Raw genomic sequence first — 20,257 nt, forward strand, 5'->3', positions numbered from 1 at the left:
GTGTGTCCTGGAACTAAAAAGGAAGATGGCAGAAAGCCTTAGTTGCTGACTGACATCACAAATATTTTGCAAAGTTGGCCAAACTTTGCCCAACCAGCTTCTGCACAGACTTATTGTTATCAACCAATGATAAAGCCTTAATATTGTATTCAAACTCTAATTCAATTAAGCTTGATTTTGACAAGGGTACAGTTACACTGCCAAAGCGTATACTGACATAATGAACAGATATTTTTATGTATTCCCTCACTGTACTGCCTTTAAATTGTAATTAATACCCTTGAATGGAGTGAACAGCCTCAAAATGGCAAACAAGAGACCACCTGCATTCCCCATGCTGAAACCCTTTTTAAACGTGTGGATAATTTCACATTGAGAATGCCATTATGCTTTCTCCCCAGCACCAGAAGAAATGGAGAACTCGAGGCAAGCCTCCTCCCGGCGACCCCCAGATCAGGAAGAGAGGGCTCAGGAACGGCGCTCGTCCAACGTCGACGCAACGACAAGATGGAAGAGGAAACGGAGAGACGGGACGAAAACAGCCCAGCACGCCGAGAGCGGCTCCACCTGCCGCCTCACCCTCACACGTACCCCTCCTCCCCCGGAGCGCACTGAGCCCAGCGCTCGCTGGGGCGGACTGCGCGGCTCTACAGAGATCAAAGGACAGGCGGGCGCGGCGTCTCCCCCTGACAGCACCGGTCCGGCCGGCGGGCGTTTCGGGGGGGTCGGGGAGGGGTGGGGGTTGCGACCTCACCTCTGGGTCCTGTAATGACAGGCCGATGATGGTGTGTGAATGCCGTTCTGGGGGAGGAGCTCTGCGAAGGCACGGGGCTGCTGAACCCAGACTTCTCTGACTTCTTTAATGTAGTAGGCGATGGCATCCCTGGCAAGAATGATTGATAAGTGCAATTTAATAATGCAAGGTCATGGAGACACAGGCTGGCTCACAGGTGAGAGAGCGGCAGAGGAGGAGGGGGTGTGGTGCAGAGGAAGAGAGGCGGGGGGAAGGGGCGGGCGTGAGGGGGCGGGGCTGGAAGTGGTGGGCCCAATGGACTTTTGCACAGCTCAGGGATTGCTTAAGGGTGTATTTTAGTGGCATGTCAATTAAGACGTTTTAGAGAGGGGAAAAAAAGAATCTGCATCAGTTTGCATGTGTCTTTTGAGGATACTGAGTGACAAAAAAACAATTAACTTTAATTCAGTGTATTAATGTGCTCTGTGTTAAGACTGAGCAGCAGTGAGTGAGCAGCAAAAAAAAAAAAACTGGTGAGGGGAGACAGGCCCATCCCCCACAGGATCACATGGCCAGTTACCATGGCAGCTGAGTGACCTTTGCACTTCTGGTTACCATATGCACCTGTGTGACAGGAGCACTCCCTACTGTTATATGCACCTGTGTGACAGGAGCACTTCCTGTTACCATATGCATCTGTATGACAGGAGCACTTCCTGTTACCATATGCATATGTATGACAGGAGCACTTCCTGTTACCATAAGCACCTCTGTGGCAGGAGCACTTCCTGCTATCATATGCACCTGTGTGACAGGAGCACATCCTGCTATCATATGCACCTGTGTGACAGGAGCACTTCCTGCTCTCATAAGCACCTGTGTGACAGGAGCACTTCCTGCTCTCATAAGCACCTGTGTGACAGAAGCACATCCTGCTATCATATGCACCTGTATGACAGGAGCACTTCCTGTTACCATAAGCACCTCTGTGGCAGGAGCACTTCCTGCTATCATATGCACCTGTGTGACAGGAGCACTTCCTGCTATCATATGCACCTGTGTGACAGGAGCACTTCCTGCTCTCATAAGCACCTGTGTGACAGGAGCACTTCCTGCTCTCATAAGCACCTGTGTGACAGGAGCACTTCCTGCTCTCATAAGCACCTGTGTGACAGGAGCACTTCCTGCTCTCATAAGCACCTGTGTGACAGAAGCACATCCTGCTATCATATGCACCTGTGTGACAGGTGCACTTCCTACTACTGAGAATACCCTGAATATCTCTCCAATGACGTGTTTGAAGCTGCAGATGGTCCCTGGTTTCACATTGAATATCGTATTGTAGGTGCTAAATCTTTCATGTGCGGAGATAAACCAAGCAGGAACTTGCATAACGTGGAGCATGAGAAAACAAATTAGAGGGTATGTAGCCTCAAACAGCTTCCACAGATGCAAGTGTAAAAATAGTAGGATGTATATGCATAAATATAAAATGGGTTAGAAGTGACTTATTCAGAAAAGACTGAGGGTTCTTTAGGCCCTTCATATGTTTGCAAAAAAAAAATAAAGTACATAAAAACGGATAAAAACGAAACAAAATAAAGCTTAACGGATGGGAGTGTGGACAGATTGTGCCTCACCCATGGGCTGATGGGGGTGGGAGGGGATTGGGACTTATGAATGATGAGAGCAGAGAGAAAGATATATAACAGCAGAGAGAGAGACAGATTAGGGCAATGGCAAAGCACATAGCATTCAGTCACAGTCTAAGGTGCAGCCTAGCTGGGTTAAGTGAGTAACAGCTTAGACACATCCACCAAATGGGTTAATTCACATAGGCAAGTAGTCAGCAAGAGTCAGTAGAGCCAGCATGCAAGAAAATGTTACCAATATGTTCACCCCACCCCCACTCCCCTAATACAAACTACAAAACTTTATACATCTACTTTTCAACAACCCCCTATACCAGATGAACAAAAACAGAAGTGAAATATGCAGTTCATTGACATTGGTCAGAAATGTCAATAGATTAGAAATGTAAATGGATGAGATAAACATGGCCCACTGTAAAGAATCAGCCTGTTCTTTACTCTGAAGATCTGATGCAAACTCCCCCACCCTACCCCATCCTGCTCTTACTCTTCTTCAGGTTCACTGATTTCTATTCCAGAAGCAGATTAATGCAATGGCTCCAGATTATACCTTGAATAACTTTACCCCCAGAATCAATATATACCAGAAAGAAATTAAAGTTAATACTGTCTACCCAAACTTTCCCCCCCTATCCGGACTTGTGTCCTTGAGTTATATAAAAATGTATAAAAAGCAAACGTGCACATCTGCATTCCAAAAGTGCATGCACCACACGGCAAGCTCCAGGCTTTTTTGGGTTTTTAAAATGTCTTGCTTTTAAAGCGCTGGATGTGGAGTCTGAGCTCTCAGATGTTCTGGGTTTGAGGGAGTAGAGCGGTGAGAGAGTGTGTGTGTGTGTGTGTGTGTGTGTGTGTGTGTGTTTGTGATCTCTGCAGAGGACTGTGTTCAGGATGTCCAGGGACATGGACAGGGGTGAAGTCCTCCCTTGTCCCTCCAGCCAACGCAGACTCCTTCCCCATCTTGACCAGAGAAAGAGGACGCCCCCCCCCCCCCATCACAGACTGCCAGTATGCCAGCAGACAGGTATGGGAGATGTTTTGACGCCACACTGCCACCTGCCCTGCATTCTGCACCCTGCATCAGTCCTCTACTCTCACTGATCTGAGGGGTCAGGGGTCGTTGGCTGCAGTAGCCAATGGCTGCAGGTCATGTTGTTGATGGAACACAGGGTCAAGGTGAGAGGTAGCAACTGTGGTGGACAGACACAGGCAACACGCCATGGCTGGTTGCCGAGGACAAGGTGCAGCATGTGAACATCCCACGTTGCCGTTGTGGTTTTTCACACTAACTGCAAATGTGGTTTAAACAAAATACAGCAGCAAAATGTACCCTCGACACCCACAAAGCGGAAAACAATCTTCCCTCAAAGCACATCATTTCCTCTCCCAAATCTCCAACATTGCCAGCACAAATTGTTTACCATTAGCACAACAAATTCCATTAACCATGCTGACCACATCTTCAAATAACCAAAAGAAACAGTGAATAACAAGCTTTTAAAAAATGCCTTGTTCAGCCACAATACATCTCTACAGAAACTGGAAAGACAGGCTTTCATATAAATTCTTTCAATGTAATCACCATGAACCCAACCTTTTTTGTTAATGAAGACTCAGGAGTTATCAACGGCATGACATTACATGGAACAGCGACAAAGGGACAGATTACAGGATAACTAATCTGGGAAGAACATTTGACAGATAAGCGTAAGTGACTGCCGAGGAGGAGAAGCCATCTTAAAACGGCGGCTGTATCTCCTCATCGCCACCGAGAGGCTCCGCGAGCGCGAGCGTGCGGGCGGAAGACAAATCCCATGATCCTCCAGTCTCTGGTTTGAGGAGATGAAAGAGCATGCTCAAAGAGAGCCGGGCTTTGAGGTCGCTCGCAGCGGACCGCGCCGTTCATTACTCCTGCGTTTCGCTCGCGCTCTCGCCCCACCTTCAGCACGATGGCCGCAGAGACCCGGGGTGCTCACGGTCAATGCAAACCGCGCGGTCCAAACGGCAAGCTCCCGCTCAAACGCCTAAGCAAGGCCTGGACAGGAAAATAACCACGGCTTCCAGCAGACCCCTGCTCAATAACCAACTCTCAGCAGCTCCTGCTCTCAGAAAGTCCAGACCTGTAGGCTCTTGATGTGGAGCGTATCGGGGTCTCTGAATCTTCACATGAACTCAAGAATTGTGAATGTATTAGTGAGTGTGTGAGTTGAGCATGAGTGTAATCAAGAATGTGTGTGTGAGACAGAGAGAGAGAGAGGAGCAAGCAAGAGAAGAGGGAAAGACAGAGAGCGAGAGAGGGACAGAAAGAGTGAGAGAGAGAGAGTGCGAGATAGAGAGAGAAGAACAAGCAAGAGAAGAAGAGAGAAAGACAGAGAGCAAGAGAGACAGAGAGAGAGAAAGAGAGCGAGAGAGAGTGTGTATGTGCGTGAAAGACACCAGATCTATTCGGTTTGCCAGTCACTTCTATCGGCTGTGTGTGTGTACTGAAGGGCTTGGAACCTGGGAGTGAGTAATGAACACTTGAAAAGATTCTGTCAGACGAAATCAAAGCTTGGCTGTACTCAGCATTTTCCCTTCCGAAACGTTATTACATGTAGACTCCTGTTTTTTGCCTGTTTTCCCCCTCCTCATCCCCTTCTCTTCACTGACAAACTGACAGGCCTCCAGCCGGCGCTGAGGGGATTTGGTATCGAGCGCGTCTCCGCGGTCCCGTACATCCGTCCCTCCCTTCACGCGTCCCCGTCCTCCTGGCACCCCGACGCACGCCACACGCCCTGAGGAACTCTGGACAAAGCTGAGCTCCCAGCAGCAGGCGTGTGAGTGGGCAGCAGACGGACGGGCGTGTCGACACCGCTCCCTCAAGGCCGCTCCGAGCGCTAGCGCCCGGCCGCATCACACCCCTCACGGCTCCTCGCGCAGACTCGCGCGCGTACGCCCATCGTTTGGTCCAGACTCTGCGCTTCCTGTCAAGTCTTCCCACCTACGGTGCGCTAAGTCTCTAACGGCCAACTGGGAGGGATGACGTGCGCTAACAGGACAGCGCTAACCCCAGGCTCCTCTCCGCGACACAGACTCAGACATGAAGCGTTTTTGGGAAAGCTAATTTAGGGAGATATATTTTAATGACCCGGCGCAGGTCCACGTTTAAACCATCCTGGTTGCGGAGGCCTACGCCCCGGCGGAGGAGGACACACAGATGTATGAACACATGCACAACCACAATTCTAAAATGATAAACCATGAAAACAACAAACGCAAAACTGCACCAACAAAAGCAGTGAAACACCCCTGGAACAGTTCACAACTCCACAACAAGAAGAGACGAAGGCAGGAATGGGACAACTGAAACAAGACGAGGGCCTTGTAAAATGAACTTCCTCGACTTCAACAGGAAACAGGAAATGGATACTGGTATTGTACACAAATGACTGAAACAGCAGCACAGTGTCATGACCCTGCTGATCTCATTCTCAAATGATCTTGGATCTGTGCACAGGCATGCATTGTACACACACATTCATATGCGGACTGACACTCTCGGTAATACACACACACACACACTCTCTAACTCACACACACATAGTGTACATCAAATTACGTCAGTAAAAACAAAATAGCTACAGCACTTTGTATCAATTTAGTTTACAGAGCATTTGTCTTTCAGAATGTATTTTATTCAATACAAGCTTAATGCATTCTTTACTTTCAAAGACTCACATGAACATGGATGTTGTGCAAATGGCATTTGGAATGCTCTGTAAGGATTCTAATGGGCATGAGCACAAGTGTAAAATCTGTTTCATTGCAGCAGGTCTGACACCGTATACCTTTGCAAGAGCAAACATCCTTTTACACCGTCACACTATGTGAATGTGAATGTTTACCTGGACAAAAAAAACAAAAAAACACCAACAAAACTAGACACAACAAGGAGATACTCCATTTCAATCTGGCACCAAGTGGCAAATGGGAAACATTTTTACCTTGTCTTGAGATGAACGTACTAGCTAGCGAGCCGCGCAGTTTATATCCAGCTTTGAAAGACAAGGGGAAAAAAAACAAGGGGACAAAAAAAAACAAAAAGAGGCAGGGTGAATATAGTGTAGAGAAATGTGCATTACCTCATCAATTAACTATTGATGCCAGCCGTGTTCCCCAGTGACTCCAGCCCTGCGGAGCACGGCGAGATCATGTTTCAGAAACAGAGAGAGCCCGTGTCCTCGTTCGGGGGGGACATGCACGGAGCATGCAGTCTCACACACCTCCCTCTCCCCCCCTCTACAGGTGGGGCTCGGCGTATCGTCTGGCTCTGCCCGGCCCCGCCCAGGGCCCCGGCCCCGACAATAGAGCCCTATTCTCACTGTCGGCTCGCATTGCCGCCCAGGTACGGGGCCCGCCTGGGACCGGCCCCCCGCCCGAAACCGGACCCCGGCCCTCTCTAAACCTTCCCTTTCCTCCAGGGGAACGATCACTTTCTAGCGATCACAAGTTTGCGCTCTATGACATCATTAGGGGAGTGAGGAAAAATCGAGGGGGGGTGTAGGGGGAGGGTGGATGTTCAGGTCCATGGGGTTTTTGTTCAGGTTAGGTCCGGGCTAAGGCACATAGATAAGACAGCACCACTGGAAAAGGCATAAAAACAGCTCTGGGAACCAGAAGGAGTTTGGAGCAGGGCAAAAAGACAGAGCAGAGGAGGCCAGGGCACGTTCAGCTTTAACCCTTTAAGGTGCTGGATCACAAACATGTGATTAGAATGTTCTTAACTAAACATTCTAATGCTGAGGTAACAATCAGTACTGGTGATTTAAAGAAATTGAGTTCTAGAACACTGGAACTCTGGCTTAGAATTTTGAAAAAAAAAACATTCCAAAAAACCTCCTCTTCAAAAAGGTAATCAGAGTGGCACTGGGTTTCGAGTTAGCAAGTGCTGCCTTTTTATGTCTGGGCACCTTTAAAGAAATAATAATCATGCGAGGAGACTCAGCGTGACTCTACTCTGAAAACTTGAAGAGAAGGGCGGACATTAACGCAAAACAAAACTTTTACAGAGGGGTCTTCCCCCAATTCTGAAATCTCTGGTGGCACGACCCAACAGCTGGTCTACAGGGGCAGGTTTTTGTGTACCGAGGCCGCTGGGATACCTCTCTGACGAGGTGGAATAAATCAAGCCGCACAGAGAGAATGAACGCATGGACTGGGTGTACCACCACTGCGGCTGCCTCTTCATCCCTGCCATTTAGTTCAGTGTGCTCCTACCGGGGTGTGGGGTGTGGGGTGGGGGTGGGGGTGGGGTCTCCCCGCTTTGTGCAGGGGTTAGAGGAGCGGAACAGAGGGGAGGAACTGCGGTCTGAAAGAGAACAAATTTCCAAGGCCAGCGCGCCGCATTTGTCGAGTTCTGAGAAAAGTGTGACAGTATTTCCTAAATCAAGAGGTAATATGATAGCGCTCAGAGACTGACATATACAACATCGCCGGTGCCAGAGGTGACAAACACAGTAAAAAGTCACCTGTGTCTGGGAGATGTTTGGCAAAGTGGGCCCAGAATTTAAAGCCTCTGTCAAATCCGAAGGCCAACATTCATTAAGTGCGGTCTTGTATATTGCCGTATGATAATGTCCGGAGCCCGGCAGCAGAACTCTTTTAGCCCAGTGTGCGCTCTCCTCTCTGCAGTGCAGGAGCCAGACGCGGGAGAGGGGAGTGGAGGGAGAGGGAGGGGCTGTGGGGCGGGGGCGATGTCGCTGACTGAAGACTCCTCACTGGAGTACAGGCACAGGAGTGATTTACACTCTACCACTCACAGGCACTGCGGTGGCTTCTACAGGGACAGCACAATCCCTCCATGCATCCCACAATACAGACACACTCAGCACGGACCCTCAGTACAGACACACTCAGCACAGACACACTCAGCATGGACCCTCAGTACAGACACACTCAGCACAGACACACTCAACATGGACCCTCAGTACAGACACACTCAGCACAGACACACTCAACATGGACCCTCAGTACAGACACACTCAGCACAAACCCTCAATACAGACACACTCAGCATGGACCCTCAGTACAGACACACTCAGCACAGACACACTCAGCATGGACCCTCAGTACAGACACACTCAGCACAGACCCACTCAACATGGACCCTCAGCACAGACACACTCAACATGGACCCTCAGTACAGACACACTCAGCATGGACCCTCAGTACAGACACACTCAGCTGGACGTCAGTACAGACACACTCAGCATGGACCCTCAGTACAGACACACTCAGCATGGACCCTCAGTACAGACACACTCAGCACAGACCCACTCAACATGGACCCTCAGTACAGACACACTCAGCACGGACCCTCAGTACAGACACACTCAGCACAGACCCACTCAACATGGACCCTCAGTACAGACACACTCAGCATGGACCCTCAGTACAGACACACTCAGCACAGACTCTCAGTACAGACACACTCAGCACAGACGCTCAATACAGACACACTCAGCACAGACCCTCAGTACAGACACACTCAGCACAGACTCTCAGTACAGACACACTCAGCACAGACCCACTCAACATGGACCTTCAGTACAGACACACTCAGCACAGACACACTCAACATGGACCCTCAGTACAGACACACTCAGCACAGACTCTCAGTACAGACACACTCAGCACAGACCCTCAGTACAGACACACTCAGCACAGATCCTCAATACAGACACACTCAGCACAGACCCTCAGTACAGACACACTCAGCACAGACCCTCAATACAGACACACTCAGCACAGACCCTCAAGTACAGACACACTCAGCACAGACCCACAATACACACACTCAGCACAAACCCACAATACAGACAAACGTAGTACATACCCACTCAGCACAGATCCACAACAGACAAACTAAGTGCATACCCACAACACACTCAGTACAGACCCACAACACAGACAACCTCAGCACATTACAAACACACACAGCACAGACATTTTAGACACATTTTCTTAATGTCTGCAACAGTCCTCGGAATGATCACAAACACATCCTCACACTAACAAGCACACACACACACACACACACACACACACACACACACACACACACACACACACACACACACACACACACACACACACACGCACGCACACACACACGCGCACTCACTCGGCCCTCACTCCCGCCCAGTGCGTGCGTATTTTAACCTGGGAGGCGGGGGCGGGGTCAGGAGGGAGAGAGGAGGGGACAGGCGGAGGCTCAGAGGGCGATGTGTGTACCTGGCTCCACTTCATGCCAGCTGCTGGCCTGGCTGCCGCTGCCCGGGGAGCGCCCCTGGCCGGGGTAGTACGACTCCTCTCCTGGACTGTCCACCTCGTCCTCCATGCACTTGATGCGCTTCGCGGAGCTGGGGAGGGGCGAGAGAGGGAAAGAGGGCGTGTGTGAGGGAGGGGCCGGCCAAACGGTCAGGTTCCCTGTCCCACACACCGCTCGGCTCATCAGTAAGTGGTGAACGCGACCATCAATCATCTACCTTAATAATTAAGTACCCAAAGCAAATAAATAAATTCATGCGGCTGCCCAGAATAGAACACAATCATTGGTTGGGCGGTGGGACGCGTGTATGCTGCCACTGCTGTAGCGATTCTTTATACCCCGACGGGGTAGTGTGTTTTGGGGGAAGTGAGTGGGTCCCTCCTCCGGTCTGGGTCCACCTGTCCCCCCGCGTGCTGGGGCAGCCTGGGAGGGTCAGTGTGTGGCTGGCTGGGGGGGACAGCTCATTAATAACCCCCCCACCCCAGTCCCCAGAGGAAGGGCGGATGAATGGTAATCCTCTTTAGCGCTGGTAACTCTGGCTCCGGATCAAGAGCGGGGATTGCCACAGCTCCCTGAGCAGGAGAGATGACGGGGGGGGTGTTCCTCCTCTCTGAACTGGGTGGGGGGTAGGCGGAGGGAGACGCAGGGGGTCCCGGCCTCGGCCCCGAGCCGCGCAGCTGCTGCGGATCCGCCGCTCGGCCCGCAGCGCCGTATCAAAGCCCGACTGGAGCTCCCTGTTGTAACGCCCGACCCCATTGTGCCTGACGGAAGAGGCGGCCGCTGCTAGAGGACTTAAAGAGATGATGCGAACGCAAACGCGCACGCCCACGCCCACACCGCCGTTTGCGAACGTCGCGACGAATCCGCTTTTTGGTTTTTACGGCGACGCCGCTCCTCGGCGGCGATGGCCTTGCGGCAGCTCGGCGGCGTGTCTGCTAGCGCTAGCGCCCGCGCGCGTTGATTAATCCGCCGCCTTCTGCTGCCGTTTCCCTGGCAGTGCCGTAATTACACACTGACACATGGGCGCACACGCGGGCCCTGTCCCTCATGTTTAATGTGGCACACACTGGCTGAAGGGGGCCACCGGAGCATGTGGGCCACCCCCCCTCCTCCTCTCTCTCTCCTGCACCTGTGCCACACAGGAGCCGCACACCTGCCCTGAGCTGGTGTGACGGCCTTCTGCCACACGCGCGCTCCTCACAGGTGTTCAAGCAAAGACTAGGAGCCAAACGCAGACTTCCACCTTTCATATGCTACACAGAGAGTTAACCCTTTAAGGTGCGTGATCACAAATCAGTAATTAGAATGTTCTTATCTGCACATTCTAATGCTGATGTAACAGTCACTACTGGTAAGTGAAAGAAATAGGGTTCTAGAACACTGGCTTAGAATTTTGAAGAAAAACATTCCAAAAACCTCCACTTCGAAGGGTTAATACCAAAACTGAACATATTAATTACAACTGTGTGTGACATTGTGGATATATAAATGCGCGATATGCATTAATAACCATTTTGAGCTAATATTTCCAAGGCACGATAATTCTCCTGCTTTGAATTAATGCCTGCATATATACTGTGGCAGTTAGTGAGAAAACTCAGAGGAGTGTAGAGCACACTGTATGCGCTGGCTGTACGGGTGATATATGGTGTTGCAGTCCCTGTGGGTGCAGAGCGGCTGGCTGCGCTAACTGCAGACTCCCTCTCTCCCTCTCTCTCCCTCTCTCCCCCCTCTCTCTCTCTCCCTCTCTCCCTCTCTCTCTCTCTCTCTCTCCCCCTCTCTCTCTCTCTCTCTCTCCCCCCCCCTCTCTCTCTCTCTCTACGCAGGGGTCTGCAGAGAGGTGTGCGCTGGGATTACAGAGAGCCCCCTCCCCCCCCCAGCTCACGCCCTGTTCCCCCGACCTGTCCGTCTGCCTTCAGTCAGAGAGAGGGGAGAGGGAGAGCGCTGAGCCGCCCCGTCTCCAGCCAAACACAAAAGGAGAACCGGGAGGAGGAGGAAGTAAAGAATCCCTCCTTCACCCTCTCCTTTCATCCACTCACTTTACCTCATTGCCCTCCTTTCTGTGCTGTGTCCTGCTCTCTCTGTCAGGTGTGGCTGAGGGCTCTCTCTTCTCCTTACTTAATTGTTTAAGCCCTGAGACAGGCGTTTTTGAGGTGGGGTGGGGTACAGGTGCTTTTTGGCTGTGTGAGGGTCGCGCTGTTCCCCACACGTGCGCGGGTGCGGGGTGCGGGCGCGGGGTGCGGCTTCCCGTGCTCCTGAAGCGCCTCGGCCCGCAGGTTTTTACGGCTCTCCGCGAGGCCATCCATCACCGGCCACCTCCATCGCCGGGGCAATTATGATTAATTAAGGCCCATAAGTGCCTGGGATGGAGTGATTGAGCTCAGGGTGATGTGGAGGGGGGGGACGGCGGGCGTGGGGGGTACCTGCTGGAGGAGGTGCTGGGGAGGGGCCGGCGCATGGCCCCGGGGCTCATGCTGTAGTAGGAGGAGCTGTCCAGGTCCGCCAGGGAGAAGTTGGGCCCCGTCCCCGCGGCGATGGGCGCTGCAAAACACGCACAAGACCAGAGGGTGATGTCACAACGCCAACATGTAAAAAAAATGTTAAAAAAACAAAGTCAACGATCACACGCAACCACCTCTGTGCTCTTTACAGCAAGCGTCAGCTTTCAAACTGGACACCCCTCCACCCACCACCCCACCCCACCCCACCCCACCCCACCCACACACACAAAACGGTTTGGCGAAACAGCTCCCCCCCTCTCTCGGGACAGGTCATGGAGGGGCGCTCTGTGGTATCGAGCGCCTTTGTCACACAGCACAGGCAGACCCGGCTGCCTCTCCACATTCACGGTGACTGGGACCACTATTTTTGATGAGGACAGCGCAAACGTGCGAGGGAGAGGAGGAGGGGGGGGGGAGTGGGGGGGGGGGGGATGGCGCTGCATACCAAACGCACTGTGGGAAGAGCGGGGAGGGAAGATGACAGCCGGGAGGACTTTGATAGACACGGTGATGGTGTTCCTAATTAACATTGGGAGAGGACAGTGCCACGGGGGGCGAGCGCCGCGGCGGCGGCGGGGGGGCATAAATAAAGCCCCGACGCGTCGTCACTCACCCAAAAGGAGCCATAATTTCTGAGTCATCTCTTCATTTTAATTATTTTTTTTCTCCCCCCCCCCATCCTGAAAGCCGGGTCCGGTGCCTCCCCTCTAATAGAAGCGGCGGGGTTATTTACGAGCCGCAGTAAAGCCGCTGCATTTGCATGGCTAATAGTGGGATGTGAAGTAATTTGTGTGAGAGCTAACCTGGGCGCCGGGCTGCAGTAACTCAGACGCCCCGCGCAGCCCCGCCGGCCGAGCCGGGCCCGCAGTCACGGGTGAGAAAAATGACCACACTGCAGTCTGTCTGACTGGAATGGAAATCAATCATAAAGGTAATCCGCAGTCTCTACCTCTTAAGGGCTTTATCAAGTGCTTTTGCTTAGAGGATTCCAAATGAAGCCTGTAGCTATCAGACTAGCATTGATCTTTCTCCCTCCCTCTCCCTCTCTCTCTCTCTCTCCCTCACCCACTCCCCCCCTCACTCTTTCTTCCACCGCCCAAACCCCCCTCCCTCCCCCCCGCCCTTTACCTTCTAGAGCCCCTGTTCAGAAAGTGTGCGAGCAGAATTTTTCAATCTATTGGATCTACTTATTAAGCACTTTAGAGCAAAGGAAACTCTTCTGTGGGTGGATGCTGCAGGACAGGAGTGGGGCACTGAGGTCGAGCAGAGACTGCACTGGGTGTGAAGTCTGTACTGGGTGTGAAGTCTGTACTGTATTGGGTGTGAAGTCTGTACTGTACTGGGTGTGAAGTCTGTACTGTACTGGGCGTGAAGTCTGTACTGTACTGGGTGTGAAGTCTGTACTGTACTGGGTGTGAAGTCTGTACTGTGCTTGGTATGAAGTCTGGTCTATACTAGGTGTGAAGTCTGGTCTGTACTGGGCGTGAAGTCTGGTCTGTACTGGGTGTGAAGTCAGTACTGTGAAGTTCTGGCCACTCCATGTTTGCAGCTGGTCTACTGTACTTCTGAGGAGGAAGCCTGTTCACCTTATGTCTCCTAGCTACACACAAACACACACACACACGCGCACACACACACACACACACACACGCACAGAGCCCGTGACCGGGAGCAAAACCTCCACACTCAACAAAGGCTCGAGGTTTCTATTAAAAAAAGGACGCAGCCTTTGTTCAGCAGATTTTCAAATTGAAGCGTTTGACAACAGAGGCGGGAATGAGCCGGAGGACGGCGGAGCGTCCAGCCGGCGGCCGCGGCCCCCTCGCTCCTCACCGCTTTATTGACTGAGCGCGTGAGGGCTGATGGGATACGCAGCCCTCGCGCCCTCACACAGCTTTGGTGTTTTTTTTCTGCTGGATCAGCGCTGGTGTTCCCTCCAAAGCCCCGAAGACCTTTCCCCGCAGTCTGTACTCAAACTTTCAACAGGGAGGGATGGATGTGTGGCTGGACAGTACAGCCCTGAAGCACACGTGCATACGACCACGCATGCGCGCGTGCACACACACACACACACGCAGACACACACACACACACACACTCACTCACTCACACACGTATGCACGCAAGCACACACACACACACACACACACACACTCACACGCACACACGTATGCACGCAAGCACACACACATACACACACGCACACACAGACACACGCACGCACACACACACGTACATAAGCACACGCGCACACACACACACACACACATACACACGTACATAAGCACACACGCGCACACACACACACACACTCACACGTACATAAGCACACACGCACACAGACACACACGCACACTCACTCACTCACACACACACACACACACACACACACACACGTACATAAGCACACACGCACACAGACACACACACACGTACATAAGCACACACGCACACAGACACACACACACACACACGTACATAAGCACACACACATACGTACATAAGCGCACACACACACACGTATGCACGCAAGCACACACATACACACACAGACACACATACACACGTGCGCACACACAAAACAGCAGCAAAAACAACAAATAAATTTAAGAGAAATAAGTGTATCTGGTTTGAGTCAAAGTCACGTAAAAAAAAGTAAAAACATTACTTTTTAATTGCACAAAAATGTCTAACTCGGCAATACAGGACGCCACACTCCACAGTCAAAACTTCAATACCAAGTCAAGAAAGAAAGACAAAACCTACTTCAAAACAACAAGCTTCTTCAAGGCTGCCAGCGAGCGCCAGAAGGATGCTGGAACACCACCGCCATGATACTGCAGGTAGCTGGAGTAGCAGGCAGCATTAGTACCAATTAATAGCATTAAGGTGATTATTTTGGCTATTAGAAAGAGGAGCGCTAACTCCAGATGGCGGAGGGTGCAGGCAGTATCCCCAGCGGTGCTGCAGGAGAGAGCTGGCAGAGGTTAGGCCAGCCTGAGAGAGCGCCATGGCTGCTCTCTGCTCCTCCATTATTCATCCGCGCCCCCTGTTCTGTCATATGGCCGTGGTTGCCGTGCCAGCGCGGGGCCAGGGGGAATCCCAGGTGTCCCTGTCCCCGAACGCCGCTCCCGCTGCCAAACTTTCAGCGGGGGGCGCCCCCCCGCGAAATAACCCGCGCCTCCGCCCCGCCGCTCCCGCCTCTTCCCGCTCCTCGGGACAGCAGAGAGGGTGGGTTCGCTAAGTGTGGAGGAGTCCTCCCTCCCTTAATCGGCCTCCCCTCTCTGCGGGACCGGGGCGGGCCTCCCGCCGCTCGGGGGAGAGGCGCGGCGCGGGATGGAAACGGCGGAGGGAAAACGAGGGGAGCGGGGATCCAGGGAGGGAAATAAACGGAAAGGTTGCAGAAAACTGCAGAGAGAGAGAGAGAGAGTGGTGTTCCACTCATACTGCAGCTTAGAAACAGGGGGATGGGGCAGTACCAGAATAGGGGGAGAGAGAGGGATAGAGAGAGAGAGAGGGAGAGAGAGAGAGACATTGAGGGGGTGAGAGGGAGGAGGGAGGATATGGAAAGGGCGGACCCAATCTCCGAAATTACCCCAGCCTGGTATTGACCGGCCAATTATGTGGAGTTCCATTTACAAAAACGTAGCTATAACCGCTAACTTTATGGAGACTTTCATTTCTCTCTCTCCCCCCCCCCCCCTCTTTTTTGTGTGGCGCTTTAATAGGATATTGATCGACAGAAGCAGATTCGATTGGGCTGCCACTGAATTGTGTAATGGGTGCACAAAGCCAAGGTCACGGCGCGCAGACAGGGAAGAGCTAAGGCAGGCTGTCGTCCATTCAAATATCCAGCGACCTTTCACATTCTTCCACGCGCTTCCCACACCCCATCACACCATTCACTTCCACCCTCACGCCCCCACCCACCCGTCCGCGCTCCTTCCCTCCATCCACCCCAGTCACAGCGCTCCTTCCCTCCGTCCACCCCGGTCACAGCGCTCCTCATTCGCTCAGATTGGACGCGTGCACGCGGTCGCTACGATGTCCACCTGCTTCTCTCACCCATTCACTCAGATATATATCGCATGCGAGTGCATTCTCTCTATCCGCCTCTCTCTGTCTCTCTCTCCCACACACGAACACACGCACGCGCATCTGCACAGGTACACAGTGATCTATTCCACTTGACCAGTCCCTTTTCAGAATCCCTATTAGCAAAATTTCTTTGCGTACCAGATAGAGAGAAGATAGAAATAGGATGTACGTGTCAATAAAAATAAAAATTGAAAAATTAAAAAAACGTAATTAGTTTCTCAGTAATTTTGACGGAAAATGTTACTTAAGAGTTCAGGGATTTTCTGTTTGTGGGGAAAAAAAAAAAAACACTGCTATGGCGACCAACTTCCTGAAACTTCCAGTAAGCTCTAGTGAAAACCGATTTAGCACTTTATACTTACAACACCAAAAAATTAAATCACACCTGCCAATATTTAGAATTGGATTCTTACCTATAAAAACACTGTATAGTATATTTTTATGATACACTAAGGTTCCTTGTTTTTTCCTTGAAATTATATGTATCTGAGGCATTTTCAGATACAAATCAAATTCATGCAAAATGAAAGTGCATATTGATGAAGCACCTATACATAAAAACCATGTCTTATTCTGTGCTCTCGATCTAACTGAATACATACTCTCTGGGGTTTGGCCATTTGTTCTGGATGAGCCAGCTATTGTCTGTAAGGAACTTTCTATTTTCTTCTTTTTATTTGAATTGATGAATCATAGACTTCAGCTTAGCTGGCTTGCTCAGAGGAAGTACAATGAGTTTGTAGTTCTTATGTGATTTACAGTCCACTCTGGACATTAATAAACTACATTACCAGGATGCATTGTGATTGCCTGGCCAGCCTTAAGGGAAGCTATGCTTGCTATCTGCAGCTTCTCTCTTTAATCAGAAGTCAACTATAACTGGCTCTCCGTAGATAAAGGTGCCAATGTAAGGTTCTTTGTAAGGCTGAAATTGAATTACAGAGAAAGACTCATTACAACTTAATTTAGCATCCTGCGATATCTGTAAAAAAGTTGTCATAGTTTTGCTGTCACAGTATGTTTGTAGTACTGTGTAATAGAAAGAACAAGAGAGAGAGACTGAGAGAGAGAGAGAGAATGAGAGAACAAGAAAAGGACAGAGAGAGATGTATATCTCAGGCTGTCCAATTGTTTATCCCTTCCGGCTACACCTGATGTAGAGACACACTGCTGGCTCAGCGATAACACAGTAAACGCTCCTGTGTGGCTGTACTGTATATGAGGAGGAAGATGAAGAGGCCTTCTTCTCCCAAAAATTAAAATAATAAAACAAAAGGCCTTCGACCCACAAAGTGCGAACCCAGCAGGTGCCTTCCTCATGAGGAGTCACTGGACTATGGCAAGAAGAAGGGGTCAGAAAGGAAAAAAAGAAACAAAAAAAAAAACACATTTCTGATTTGAATTCTCCATACAGCAGATGCCACCCAGCATCTCCCTTTCTTCCTCCCATGTCACAGATGTTAGGATAAAAGCGGATCTCTCCGCAGAGCTGGATCAATTATGCATATTCCTTAATCTTGTTACAATCATATGCCAGGACTTCTGATGCAGGGCCTGTGCTGGCTGTGCTAATCGGACTAATATCCCCCCCCCCCTCCCCTCCACACTCCCCTGAAGGACCTCTCTCCCCACCTCACCCACTGTGCACCCCCTCCTCTCTCTCCTTCTCTCTCTCTCTCTTCTCTCTGTCTCTCCCTCTTAGTCTCTTTCTCACTGTTTCTCCCTCATTCAGTCTCTCTCTGTCTCTCCCTCTTTCAGTCTCTCTCTCTCTACCTCTCCCTCTCTGATCCTGGAAGCATGCTTACAGGCTCGATGGCAGCAGGGCTGAAGATTGAATCTGCGTACAGGATTTTAATTAACGACATACCAGGGTTCTGTGGAACATGGTGTGGGGGGGAGGTCTTCTTTGCCAGGTTGGCGATGATGGACAGTTGACTTTTAATTTTGAATAGTAATTTGTACTGATCATGCAATGCCTATGATTCTGGTTGTTGAAACATAAAAAGGAAAAAAGGGCGGAGATGCACTGACTGGGTAATGTAACTGAGGTTAGCCCACTACCCATGTAAAACAAAAGGAACAATAAAGGTTTGAGTAAAACTTAAAACTCTCAATTCAATTTCAAAGTGCTTTATTGGCATGACAAATATAGGCACTTGTCTCTTTCTCTCTCTCAACTCTCTCTCTCTGTATCTGTCTCTGTATCTCCCTCTCTTACTCTCTCTCTCTTACTCTCCCTCTCTGTATCTCTCTCTCTCTCCCCATGTCTCTCTCTCTCCCTCTCTCTCTCTCCCTCTCTCTCGCCCCTTCTCTCTCTCTCTCTCTGTGTATCTGTCTCTGTATCTCTCTCCCTCTCCTCTCTCTCCCTCTCCCTCTCTCCAGGCCCGTGGGCCGGTACCGGGCCCCGCTCTTGGGGCCGCAGTGAGCCCCGCGCCCTGGCGCCTCTCCCCCTCCGGCCCGCGGTTCTGCCGCCGCGCAGGATTAGGTCCCGGCGCTGCGTGATCGATGCACCTTTGATCAGGAGGCTCCTGTGAGTGCTGACGGGCCGTTTCAATCGGCTATTGTTAGCGGGTATCGACAGGCCCGTATGGATCGGGCTGCGCTCTGTCACTCTCCGCCGTGGACGTCTGCACTTTTTAAAGGTCACGTTCCTCCTCTCCCCTCTTCTTAGAGCCCCTCTTACTTCCCTCTTCATCTTCTTCGCCTCTCGCTTTGCGCAGGGAACGGGTGGGCCAGGACTCTCAGTCTGCCCCCACCCCCTGCCCTCCCCCCACCCCCTTCCTCTCCTCTGTTTCCTGAAGCCCTTCATCAACCTCTTGTTCTCACCCTTTTGTTTCTGTCAGGTGGAGCCCAACGCACATTGTTGTCCCAGTAATTTTGTCAAAAGCGACTTTTTGCAGGTGCTGTTGTTAAAAAAAACGACTGAACAGCCATACAACAGCAAAGGGGGTCCAAAAATGCACTTACCTTCCTCTGAAGGGTACTTACAGCTCCTGCTTAAATGTGAATGAGTGAGTGAGTGTGTGTGTGTATGTGTGTGCGTGTGTGTGTGTGTGCGTGCATGCGTGTGTGTGTGTGTGTCTGTTTGTGTGTGTGTGTGTGTGTGTGAATGTGTGTGTATGTGCGTGTGCATCTGTGTACGTGTGTGTGTATGTGCGTGTGTGTCTGTGTGTACGTGTGAGTGTGTGTGTGTGTGTGTGTGTGTGTGTCTGTGTGTACGTGTGAGTGTGTGTGTGTGTGTGTGTGTGTGTGTGTGTGTGTGTGCATGTGTGTGTCTCCGCGTGTGTGTATGAGTGCATGTGTGTGCGTGTGTGTATCTGTGCGTGTACATGTGTATGCATTAACTGATGTGCATTTTCCTGCAGCGCATCAGAAGCTATAGTGAAACAGCATGTGGCGTGCAGCAGGATAATCCCTTTTTATAGCTTGGCTGTGCAGTAATGTGACTGAGCCCAGCAGACGTGAGTCTAAGTGGATGGGTTAGCAATACTTTTAGTGCTGTCCACCACTTACCTTATAGAGATGCCAACGCTTTGAATCTAACTGAAAATGATGACTATATACGCAAGATGAAGTAAAGCGACTTCATATTTTGTTTCAGTTAAATTGAGAAAGTGGAAGGAACTCTGTGTGATCCATTGTTGGGATTCCGATGGCCATAAGTAAAGAGTGTTCTATTCAGTTTTGAGACCGCCATTTTACCATGGGAAAGTGTAGCCCCTTTGCTTCTTAACAGACTCACTGGTTCACTGTTCATTTAAAATGTTTATGCGAAGAAAACACAGGATTGTCCTGGATAAATTGCATTACTGAGGAGGCCATATTGATGTGGAATGTGGAATCTAATAAAAGCCCCTGCTGGCCTTCCTTTCCCCTGCACAGCGGGGGATACAGGGGAGAAGGAGGGGAGAGGAACTTACTCTGCGCATGGGGGAGAAGGAGGGGAGAGGAACTTACTCTGCGC

General features: G+C 50.9%; 1 protein-coding gene across 11 annotated transcripts in view; it reads right to left on the minus strand.

The window, feature by feature from the left end:
* nfia (nuclear factor I/A) overlaps positions 1-20,257 on the minus strand; it is a 205,217-nt gene that overhangs the window by 24,951 nt on the left and 160,009 nt on the right. For 5 of the 11 annotated variants that reach the window (XM_064331319.1, XM_064331318.1, XM_064331310.1 and 2 more), the window contains 4 exons: positions 12,118-12,235; positions 9,658-9,785; positions 6,369-6,419; positions 755-883 (listed from right to left, as the gene is read on the minus strand). In XM_064331319.1, the coding sequence (XP_064187389.1) occupies positions 755-883; positions 6,369-6,419; positions 9,658-9,785; positions 12,118-12,235 (426 nt within the window). The remainder of the gene's footprint in view (positions 1-754; positions 884-6,368; positions 6,420-9,657; positions 9,786-12,117; positions 12,236-20,257) is intronic. The other 6 variants (XM_064331321.1, XM_064331315.1, XM_064331311.1 and 3 more) reach the window with 3 other exon arrangements.

Source organism: Anguilla rostrata, chromosome 4 (genome assembly GCF_018555375.3).
Source record: "Anguilla rostrata isolate EN2019 chromosome 4, ASM1855537v3, whole genome shotgun sequence".
In the NCBI taxonomy this organism is placed as follows: Eukaryota; Metazoa; Chordata; class Actinopteri; order Anguilliformes; family Anguillidae; genus Anguilla; species Anguilla rostrata.